The sequence below is a fragment of the Zalophus californianus genome, chromosome 10, assembly GCF_009762305.2.
Source record: "Zalophus californianus isolate mZalCal1 chromosome 10, mZalCal1.pri.v2, whole genome shotgun sequence".
In the NCBI taxonomy this organism is placed as follows: domain Eukaryota; kingdom Metazoa; phylum Chordata; class Mammalia; order Carnivora; family Otariidae; genus Zalophus; species Zalophus californianus.
The window spans coordinates 33578914-33590465 of NC_045604.1; the positions used below are offsets into that span (position 1 = coordinate 33578914).

The 11552-nt window shown below is 39.6% G+C and overlaps 1 protein-coding gene across 1 annotated transcript; it reads left to right on the forward strand.

Moving 5' to 3' along the window:
• The first annotated feature begins 1617 nt into the window (after nt 1-1617).
• On the forward strand, nt 1618-9583 carry LOC113933371 (apolipoprotein R-like). The gene is made up of 4 exons (XM_035722508.1): nt 1618-1785; nt 5598-5768; nt 8420-8595; nt 9162-9583. Exons 1-4 carry the CDS (start codon nt 1677-1679, stop codon nt 9300-9302), a joined length of 597 nt encoding a protein of 198 aa, XP_035578401.1. The 5' UTR covers nt 1618-1676; the 3' UTR covers nt 9303-9583.
• The last annotated feature ends 1969 nt before the right edge of the window (nt 9584-11552 follow it).

An 11552-nucleotide genomic window follows, 5' to 3' on the forward strand; every position in this document is an offset into this window, starting at 1 on the left:
AATACAAATTCTTTTGGTTTAAAGAAAAAGCTTGGATTTTAAGTATCAGTCTTGGGTTCAAAATTTGGCTAAGCCGCTAATTATCTGAGGAGTTTAGGGGGCAGTTTACTTAATTTATCTGAACCTATTTCCTCATCTATGCAACAAGGCAGGCAAGAGCTGTGTCACAGGAGTTTTTGAGGTCTCATTATAACAATTTATGCAAAGTTCTGGTATAGTACATATTTAAAGATTAAAGGCAGGTTAACAAAACATGTTGATTGATCATTTAAATTACTTTTCTTTATTGTGGTTCCTCTTTTTAAAGGAAGCAACTATTTAGTGGATTTACTTGCTTTCTTTTGTCTATAAGAAGTTGAAATTTAATTGTGCTTCCCTTAATATTCCAAAGAATTTTGTTCAACTATATTTGGTAACTCTTGTTTCCGAGGGATAAGCCTTTTGGCTATTACTGGTGTGTTGCAATCATTCTAGTTCAGCTGAGTAGTGAAGATCACTTTAGGACAATATCCAGAGTTTGCTCTTTTGTTTAAACAACCATCTTTGTCTCTTCAAGGAACAGATATTCACAGTTGGTGGGCAAGATAGAGAATCCAGGTTGGTAGTTTCATCTGTCCCACTTAAGGAGACTAAATTTAAGAAGTGATCTGGATGAATAACCAGGCAATCCCAGGTGGTTTTATGGGAAACTTAGTCTTGGGGTTAACAATCTAAGAAGAATAACAAATGTTGCTTCCATCCAGTTGTGTTTAGTGCTTAGAAGCAAAATGCTAGGTTCTCCAGGATCCAGCATCATTCAGATATTCTGAAAGTCATAAGAAATTTTCCTTTCTCCTTAATTAATCATCTTCAACCATTTAACTTTCAGTGCATGCTTTTTCTGTGTTGCAAACACAGACTAGAATAACTTCCACATTAGAACAGTTAGTTTCACAGAGTGAAGCATTTGATGTTTTATGTACATTAGAAAACCCAGGAATTAGGGAAAAGAGGTTCCCACTGAGGTACTGTAATCATAATTGTAATTGTAATTATAATTGTAATTGTATGGACTGGATTCTTGAGTATTTTCACACTTAGAGACTCACACTACTCTGTTCTGCCTAGACTATGTGCTATCTAGAGAGAAATTTAATTTTCAAGATTTAAAAAAATCCATTCTTCTATGGGCAAGTTATACCTACTTCTCATCACAGAAATCACTTCTCAAACAGGCACCACTTCTCAGACATTCTATTTTCTCTCATGCTATGACTTCTAATTCCTGTAGAACCCACCACATATACTGTGCATCATGAGCTGCCGTCCCTTGTGCCTTTTTGCTCTTGTTTATTCAGAGAGGAATTATGGATATATCCAGAAAGGAACTCATCATGTGCCCCAGCTGAACAGCAAGGGAGTCTAGGATTAGAACAATAACTACATACAGAATCCCGGAGGGCTCACCCATCCATCTCCAGACTCTTCTCTCCAAGAAGGGGGCCTTATCAGCTGACCCATGTCAGAGCTGTGCTCAGCACCTGGTCTTCTGGTCACTCCCCCTGTCCCTCCCCTTTAGTGACACACAGCTGAAACTTTGCCAAGGCTGGTTATGTTGGCTTAGGCACCATTTCAATTGTTACTTAGAATTCTTTTCTTCATATTGATTCAAGTGTCTGAGAACACTGAGCCCCAGTATGGCACCTCTGAGACTCTGTGCCATGGCCCCCAACTCGCAGAGCACTTTCCCAGCACTGTTCCTCTTTGGGGTCTTGACCCTACTGCTGTGCCCTTCTGGCTTGTGTGGTGAGTACAGTAGTTATGGGGAAAGGAGGGTAGTTTCTCTAAGATATGGAGGACAAGTACTCAATTAAGAATTAACTGAATATAGTCAAATAGTGGTAATTCATAAACTTTTTGAGAGAGTATAATGAACTATGTATTAATAAAAATGAATAATTTTAAAATGTAAAGGAAATTATTTTAATGCAGGTAGAAGCTGTTGTTATGTCTAGAATAGAAAAGTGTTGATATGCAAAATTCCTCGTGAGACTGCTTTAGCAAAGAATAATCTTGAATTTTCAAATTAGTTTCTTATATTTCAATGCTCCAAGATGCTTAGAACAAATTTACTTTCCAAATAGGTTAATTATGCCATCCACAATCTTAGTTACTGATTGATTAGAAATAATTTCCATCCAAAAAGCAGAACTACTTTCTGTTGTCAGATGGAGCTAGGGAGGATAATGCTAAGTGAAATAAGTCAGTGAGAGAAAGACAAATGTCATCTGATTTCACTCATCTGCGGAATTTAAGAAACAAAACAATGAAAGAAAGAAAAAAAGAGACAAACCAAGAGACTCTTCACTATAGAGAACAAACTGATGGTTACAGGATGGTAGATGGGTGGGGAGATGGGTGAAATAAATGATGGGGATTAAGGAGTGGATTTTTGGTGATGAGGACTGGGTGTAGTATGGAAGTACTGAATCACTGTGTTGCACACCTGAAACTAATATTGCAGTGTATGTTAACTACACTGGGATTAAAAACTAATGATAAATAAAAATTTTTAAATATATTTTCTGTTATTATCAAATACTGTGTAAATTTTCTGACATGAAATTATAGGGTACTTTGTGAACTGTAAACCATTATATAAGTGTAAGACATTGTTACTGAAATGTAGAGAAATTTTTGTCAGAATGAGAAACAAAAGTGTTTGAGAGAACTTACCAGAACCAATTGAAGGCCTGCTGCTGTGGAAATGAATCTGTTTTTCTGTTATTTAAATAGAAACTTCCTTTAAGCAAAGTGCTATTTTCTTCTTTTGTTAGCTGACATTATTTTTTATCTGAGAGAATTAATTTTCATACATAAAAGTATTTATTACCATATTCTCTGAAACAGCTATCATGGCATAAAAACTGAGGATTTGAGATAGTTTAGAGGGAAAACCCCCAACCCTAAAATAATAGCTGAATGCTCCTAGGTGAGCTGGCTTATTGATTTAAAAATGTGGAAGCCGTGCTTTCTTCATCACCGAGAGTGGTCAGGGGGCAAGCATGGGCTAATTAAAGAAGCAATATCTGGAAGAGGATTTTTCACATCGGATGCATGAAAATTATTGAGTGGCAATGTTTATTTATTATTGAGTGGCAGGATAAAGGACTTCATGCTCAGGGGACTTTCCAGTTCTCCAGCTTCATCTCTGAGTACCCTTCTGGTACAGTCTGAAGTGACAGGGGAAGGCCTTATAAAATTTGTAACGTCTTTCAATTATTTCTTCATGGTTCCATTTCCGTTCCCCTTTTACCTTCTGTTCCCTCATCTCTTCCCATTTCCCATGGCCCCAATCCTCTGAAATGGTACTTAATGTCTGTCAGCTCTAACCGGAAGCTCCTTTCCCTCACAGTAACAAGCTTCTGATGCCAGGTTTTGCTCACTGCCCCAGTATTGCTCTGCCTCTCCTATCTCCTACCAACCACTCAACTTCCACCCATCCTTCGAGACCTATCTCCAGCCTACGCCTGGAGGTCTTCCCTCCTTCCCGCCAACACCTTCTCCTATAGAACTCATTTCCTGTCCTAATCTGGCACTAGAGTGACTGGTATAGACCTGTGTTATAACTATGTATGTGGCTGATGTGGGAAACAAAGGCAGAAGAAAAATTATTAAGTTTCCTTACTACCTACAGCTCATTGACAAGTCCTTAAAACAGGCAGAGTGACCTTCCTCTAGGGACTCAGGGGCCTCAATGTTGACACTTTGCTAAGGCCAAAAGGCAATCCTAGCCCAGCTCCCCCCCCCCCCACCAGGATTCTGTAAGCCTATTTTAACATATAAAAATTCTTTTGGAAACTTCCTTTATCTCTAAACCCCCCAAGATAGGTGTTGGCAATCATCCCCCAAGCATATGGCTCATTGATATACATCTAAAGGGTCTCATGACTAAGGTTTTATTAGATGGTAATAAATGACCTTTTCCCAACAATAGCTAGCCCCCTCAAGGTCCTGGAAATCTTCCTTCCATATTCCTTAGAGACTTACACTATCCCTAACCCCCTCCCAACTTGAAAGTATATAATGGGCCAGTCCTCATGACCCCAGTGCAGCTCTTCTTGCCTGTCCCCATGCTTTCATAAAATCACCTTTTTGCACCAAAGATGTCTCAAGAATTCTTTCTTGGCCATTGGCTTCGAACCCTAACATCTTTCCTACATCATGGCTACACCTTATCTTTTTAAGTACATTGCAAGTATGCCTCCTTGATATTACCTGAGAAGTGTTGATACAGACCTAATCTGCAGTTTAAGAAACGCTATATGGAAACTGTTGACTCATACACAGGTGAATTCCTTTTCCTCATTACTAAAAGAGCAACTCCTTCAGAGTTGAAGCTTTGAAGGAGCAGAGGTAAGGGAAACAGTGCTTGACCTGAGCAGATTCTTTGCATCAAGAGTGTTTCAAGCTTGCTTTCTCTCTTGTGTTTTGTTGTTGTTGTTGCTGTTTTTTGATGGGTCCTTCATCATCACTGAGGATCTACTAACTGCAATTCCCTGGTCTGCTTGATCCCGGGATCCATTTCCAATTCTGGTTGATCACTTCCTCTTTCCTATCTCCTAAAGACCTAGTGACTCCCTGGGATTTATTTTTACTGAGGCTTTCTTCCCACCTCAGGAGGTCCTTTTGCACAGGCCTGAAGACAACGCCACTAGGCCTGTCTTTTTCATGCAGCCCATTTCCAATTCACTGGAAGTACTCACTCATCCCTTTTTCCAAATAATGTCAGGAGTATGGGCCAATCTCAAAGCAGCAGAAATCTGTCCTTTGCCCTCACCAGCAGGGCCACTAGACAGCCCACCTTTGCATTTTAGATTTCCCAGGCAGGAGCTTGATACTAGGCCACTCTTTCTAATGTCTCTCCAAATTGAAAAGAGATATAGCGGCTTTTCTTAGTGGGCTCCTTAGAGCCCCTCTGTCAGTGTGAAGGAGAAATGCACCTACACATTTGCCTCACCTGGGACTAATTTGAATTTAAAAATTAAATTCCTAATCTTTTAATGCCTTTGATTTGGGTGAAGGTGTTAAGAGTTTTCTAACAGATTCTGAGCTACCTACTTTATCAATTATGGGAGGTTACTTGACTGTGCTAGAGTATTGTTCTTCAACCAAAACTTCCATTTTATGGCTTTATAAAGTAAGCATCCAATGATCATTACAGAGAGCAGAAAATAGCAGGATTCCAGAAAGCACCAGTGGACTTTGATACAAACATGAACTTAATCCCTAAGTTTGATTCATTTTAACTGGCACTTACTAGTTGTGACCTTCTGTGGAATATCTGACCCCTCTAAGGTTGAGATTCCTTTTCTCTAGAATGGAAATGATGATCATACTGCCTGAGTTAGTATAAAAATATAAAATTATTAACACAGTGTCTAGCAAGTAGCTAAGATCTCAGTAGATCATTCCTACTGATTTTGTCAAGGAAATGAAATATTCCTCTGCAGTATAATTTAATGACTTCATTCTATAAAATAAGAAGAATCCCTCACTCTGAATTGTTAATTAAACTCTAGCTCATTGTCTTCCACCTTTCTCTTTTACTATTCAAGACTGCAGAATATTTCCGAGCATTGCCCATGGATCCCATAAAGACATGAGTTCATTTTTTTCCTATACTACTGTGGTGCAATATGAATGTGATGAAGGATATGTTCTGGTTGGAGAGTCTAAAATCACCTGCAGGAACTCCCACTGGTCGTCTCCAGCCCCTGAATGTAAAGGTAACTTCAACCTCAATGATGACCCTGTTTTAAAAAGTAGAGCCTCTGTGAATGTTCTGACCATAGAGTCTCTTCCCAGCTAGGGTAAACACTTACAATTTTTTAATTGTACTTATTTATTCATTTCGTGTAGTTAACACATGCATATGGTATAATATTTTTAAAGTCTGAACCATCACCCAGCTTATCGGTCTTGGAAGTAACCATCGTTACCAATGTGTATGTTTTCAGAGGTAATCTAGAGGACCACTTTTTGCTTTGTTTTCATAAAAGTTTTAATCAAAATGTAACATACTACAGAATCTGTACAAATCTTGAAGGTCAACAATTATCACAACGTGAACCTACCCTAGAAGCATTGCATGTCTTCCCTCAGTTACTCCTGACTCTCCTCCCCAAGGAAGGTCACTCTACCAACACCATGTGGAGGAGTGCTGACAAAACTGACTCCATCTTTGGCCCTCCATCTTGTTCCTGTTTGCTTGATGACCTCTCATGGGGTTATGTGTTCCAGGCCCATTGGAGATTAACATACATACCTCAGAAATGCCCACCAAGGCCCATGTAAGGGGAGGCTCACTTTGGCCTCCCGTGATTCTTAGAGATAAAATAGTCCCTCCTCCTCCTGACCTATAGATGATGCCACAAAATCTAATTAAGGGTTAGCTGTCAATTAGGTGCACGTGAACCCTTGGATCTCCCCAGAGTGTCCCTTACTACAATGTCCCCTCGCTCTAAAGAATCTGGGGACTGATTTTGGAGAATAGCTGTACAGGGCCTGGATCATTGTCGGCTTTATTTCCCCCCCACCCCCAATAATAAGTTACCCTGAATAAAACTCTCTGTAAACTGTATGGTGTGGCCGGCTTTGTTTTTTGGTCTCAAAGTGCCTTTTCAGCTTGGGGGATACTTTATTGTCCGTCTTCCACCTTCTAACACCATGGATTAGTTTTGCCAACTTTTTAACTTTATATAATTGAAATCAGGCTTGCACTCTTTTGTGCCTGGCTTCTTTCTTCATTAGGTTTGGAAAATCATCTATGTTCTTACACATTGTGATAGTTTATTCATTTTCATTGCTTTATAATATTCCTCTGGATGAATAGACCGCATTTTATGTATTTTCTGAAAGTTGGAGATTTTCATGTTTTAGGCTATTATGAACACTATTGTGCATGTCTCTTGGTACTAATGTGCAAACATTTCTGTTAGGAATAAGCTCAGGAGTAGAACTGCTGTTTTGTAGAGCACACACATACTCACCTTTAGTAGATGATGCCAAATTTTGTTCAAAGGTGGTCATGGCGATTTATATTTCTACCAGTAGGATATGAGTGTTCTAGTTTTGAAAAACTTAAGTTCTAAATTCCAATTTATTTCAAATTATCAATATTTTCCTTGATGTTGGGAACTTTTGTGTCTTGTTTAAGAAATATTTGCCTACCACAAGGCAATATTCTATACAACAAAATATAACAAAAATGTTCTCCTATGTGATCATACAGAGAGTTTCATTGTTTTACCTTTCACAATGATATCGCCAACCCACTTGAAATCTCTGGGTTTATGGTAGAAAGTGGGGGTCGAAGTTTGGTTTTCCCCAGGGGTAATCAATTAATTGTGTACCACTTATTAAATGGGCTGTAGTTCCTTCCCACTGCTACCTTTGGCATAATTCAAGTGCCCATGTGTGTATGGTTCTGTTTCTGCACAAAGAGATAGCAATTTTTAATTTGAGACAATCAGTGTGGATTTAGCAACATTCTAGTAAGCACCTGCTTCATTTTAAATGACAATTCTTATGGATAAATTCCAAACCTCCTTGAGGTATAATATCGCCATTAGAGCCTCATACATCCCGTTCATCTTCTCACGATGAAGTTGGCCTAATAAGAGACTTCTGGTTGACCACCAAGATTAGGTGTGCCTTTTTAAAATCACACTGCTAATAGCAACTCAAAGGGCTAATTTCCCACCATTGTCTTCATTTAACACAGGAAGATGTTAAGGGTATGTGAATAAAACTTACATACTTAGGATCATGAAAAGAGTGAGGTTTTGAGATATAGCAGTTTTAAAAACTCAGATTCTAGGATCACAATCCTTAGGTTTATATCATAATCATGTCACCTAAAAGCTATGCATCCTTAGACAAGTCACATAAACGATCTGTACCTAATTTTTCTCTCTAGCCAAATGGTGATAATTATAGTGTTTTTGGGATGCCTGGGTGGCTCAGTCGGTTAAGCATCCACTCTTGGTTTCAGCTCAGGTCATGATCTCGGGGTCATGAGATCAAGCCCTGCATCAGGGTCCATGATCAGTGCAGAGTCTGCTTGAGATTCTCTCTCCCTCTCCCCCTGCCTTTTCCCCTGTTTGTGCTCCCTCTCTCTTTCTCTAAAATAAATAAATAAATAAACAATAAAATCTTTAGAAAAATAATAGTGTTTTATGTAGAGAATAGTATGTAACATAACATTACTATTATTAATTTTTGTTGTTATAATCATACAATCAATGGAGGTAGAGAACAACTCTGAGCATGCAGCTATAATTTATTACCAGTGTTTCTCATCCCCTCAGGATTCTTCACTTTTGTAAGATTTGATTCTGAGAATCACAGGATGATCAAAATTGTGTTTCCATTACAGCTCTGTGTCTGAAACCAGAGATCAAAAATGGAAGTCTGTCTGTGGATAAGGACCAGTATGTTGAGCCCGAAAATGTTACTGTTCAGTGTGATGATGGCTATGGTGTGATTGGCTCTCAAAGCATCACCTGCTCAGAGAACGGAATCTGGTTCCCAGCGGTGCCCAAGTGTAAGTGGGTAAGTGTCACACATTTCAGGATGTCCTGGCATGTTCTAAAAATTGTAGCCAGTATCAGAGCACTGTCAACCAACATTGATGAATCTGACTTATATCAGGACTCACGAGTTGTTTAAATCACTTTGGAAATCAGCCTCAAATCATTTGGTGAACTCATTAAAGCAAGTTCTAATTCTCTCATTTTAGAGAAAGAAGAACCAAGCCCCTAGATAGGAGGGTTCCGTAGATCCAGGTTACCTGGCCCCTAGCCCTGTATTTTCTACAATACACGCTACGCTTTTGCATAGCTGTCAGAACTATTCCTTCAGTTGTCTGTGAAGAAGCCCCCTCGGTGTCTTCTGCAGCCTCCTTCCTTCCCTGCTTCAACAGTTATTCACAGCATATGGGGAGTGCTGGTGTAGTGCTGGGTACTCTGCTGAGACAGAGTATCTTTTGATGTCCTCCACCAGTCCTGAGGATGGGCTTGATACTCTAATTTTCCTGTCATCAGTGAGGCATCCTGAAGACATCCTATACTTTCACGGTTAGAGAGAAGGCTCTGAATCTATCCTTTTACCTCTTCTAGGAATTCCAAATGGGCTGTGAGCAAGTGCTAGTTGGCAGTAAACTCTTACAGTGTCTCCCCTACCCAGAGGACGTGAAAAAGGCCCTGGAGGTGTACAAGTTGTCTCTGGAGATTGGACACCTGTGCAAGAATGAGACTTGAAAAGGAACGCCATTTAGAAACCAGTACATCCACCACCACCACACACACCCTTGTATCCTCCCCACAAAAGTAAAGAATGAGGTACATTTCTCTCATTAGCAAGTCTACTAACCGTTCGTTAAGTACTGTTTACTAAAAAAAAAAAAAAAAAAAAAAAAATTCCCCGTGTTAGGAGAATCTGTTGATACCCTTAGTACCACCGATAATGTGGAGCTCTTGATTTGTCTTTGCCCAGCCTATGCTTCTGCTGTCCTGGACATGGCAGAATGACAGAAATAAATAATGACCCATCAAAAACCCAGTGTCTTTGTTTTCACTTTGATGCCTATATAATGAAAAATTAGACCCTATACCAATCACTTCCTAATGTTTCTCTAATTAACTTCCTTTTCTATTTTACTGTATCACAAGGTATATGTAGTCCTGGCAAATGTATACCTGTGCTTTATCTGAGGTGTCTTTACCTTACATCTTCACTTCCTACCCATCCTTCACCGCCTGGGCCAAACATCACATCTTCCTCCAAGTCTTCTGTTTTCTTTCTCTATTTGATCACCAGTATTTCTCTGGAACAACTTCTTACTTCTTTACATTTGGTTTTGCTTGACATCCTTTCCACCCAATATTAACCACCTCGAAAGTCTTTGAAAGCCTAATCTTTGTGTCACCCAACCCTTGAGTATGGCCAAGGCTTCAACTCTTTTCTTAATATTTCAATTAAAATGGTTTTAATGTCTCTCTTAGACCAGATTCTCCAGAAGCAGACCCCGAGAAAAGGATTTGTGTGCAAGTAATTTATTAAGGACGTGTTCTGAGGAGAAACAGGAAAAGGAGTAGGGTGAGCAGGCAGGGCAAGGAAGGAGCCTAGCACTGTGATCGGGCCAAGTCCTACAGAAAGTGGCTTAGCCTTGTCCCAAAAGGGAACTCTGGACTGTGAATTTGCTTACTTTTTGTCCCAATTCCAGGTAAAGGGACTGAGCTTTCATTCTGCAGTACCAGTCAGTCATTGGTGAAGAGCCACCCTGGGGGCACACAAGCTCTTAGGCGTCCAGCTCTCTCTGGGGGGCAAAACTGTCTAGCAGCCTGAGGGGCATTCCATCAACAGAAGAGAAGGTAGGTCCATGAGAAACCAGAACACCCAGAAGCTTGCAGAGAAGTGCACAGAAATGGTAGAAGGGACTAAGGGGGCTGGGTGGAGCTCCTCAGTGCTTGTCCCTCATGTGTCCCTCTTAAAGTTCTGGATACTCTTGGGAAACATATTTTTGATAGTCATCTCTTCTTCCAATCTTTCGCCTCCTCTGAAGTCTTATTTCCACTCATGCTAACTTCCCTTGACCTCTGCTTCTCTACTACATCTTGATCCATATTAGAGACCATGGCCTCTTTTCTTTGATTTCTTTAAAATGACCATCACATGAGAAAGTTTGATAGCAGACTTAGACTAAAGCTTTGGTGTTAACCAAGGGGTAATATGACTGGATACACAAGACAGGATTTCCACAGTGAATGTTCCAGAACCGTGATCTTAAAAGACCATTGCTTTTCCCTGCCATCAGGAATATCTTCTGGCTGACTTTCTCTGCATGACCTTGTCAGTCTCTAGGCTTTTCTGGTCTGACACTTCCCTTCTAAAATCTCTCCTTGTCAGACTTCATCTATTCTTGCTCCCACTGCCCCAGAAACTCATTTCCCTTCACTTTATTAGGGAAAGCGTTTTAGCTCACCATCTTTCCCTAGTCTCAGGAATTTTATATCCAAAAATTCATGAATGTACTCAAACAAACCAAGCGCCATCCATTCCAGATCTGGACACCAAGCTATAGAGAAGATTCAGGAGAATCTCTGAAATACGAGTCTTTCCATATTTCCTTCCCTGCAGTCTCTGGAGGGCAGTGTGGAGACATTTTCACACTGATGTGAATTATGCCATAATCTTTGTATTTGTTAAGTCCAAGTTAATTACACATAATATATGTATATATGGACAAGAATTCAAGCCTTACAAAGGTATATATAAAAAATGAAAATGAAATTCTTCTCTCCTTCTGCCTAAGTCCTGTTGTTCTGAGTTTTTCTACTGGTTAGCTTAATCATTCTAAAGAGGAAGCACACACTTTTTCATTTGACTTTTTCTCTCTAAAGAATATATTTTGATTTCCTGCTACAAAATGATCAATCTAGCTCTGATTTTTCCCCCTCCTCTCTCTCCAAGGGTCAGTCTCATGTAATTTTATTTTCTCTTATTGATGA

Excerpts from the sequence above, each read along its gene's own strand:
- LOC113933371 (XM_035722508.1), top strand. The coding sequence starts at position 1,677 with ATGGCACCTCTGAGACTCTGTGCCATGGCCCCCAACTCGCAGAGCACT. Across the intron at positions 1,786-5,597 it reads GTGCCCTTCTGGCTTGTGTG|ACTGCAGAATATTTCCGAGC; the intron begins GTGAGTACAGTA and ends TTACTATTCAAG. Across the intron at positions 8,596-9,161 it reads CGGTGCCCAAGTGTAAGTGG|GAATTCCAAATGGGCTGTGA; the intron begins GTAAGTGTCACA and ends TACCTCTTCTAG.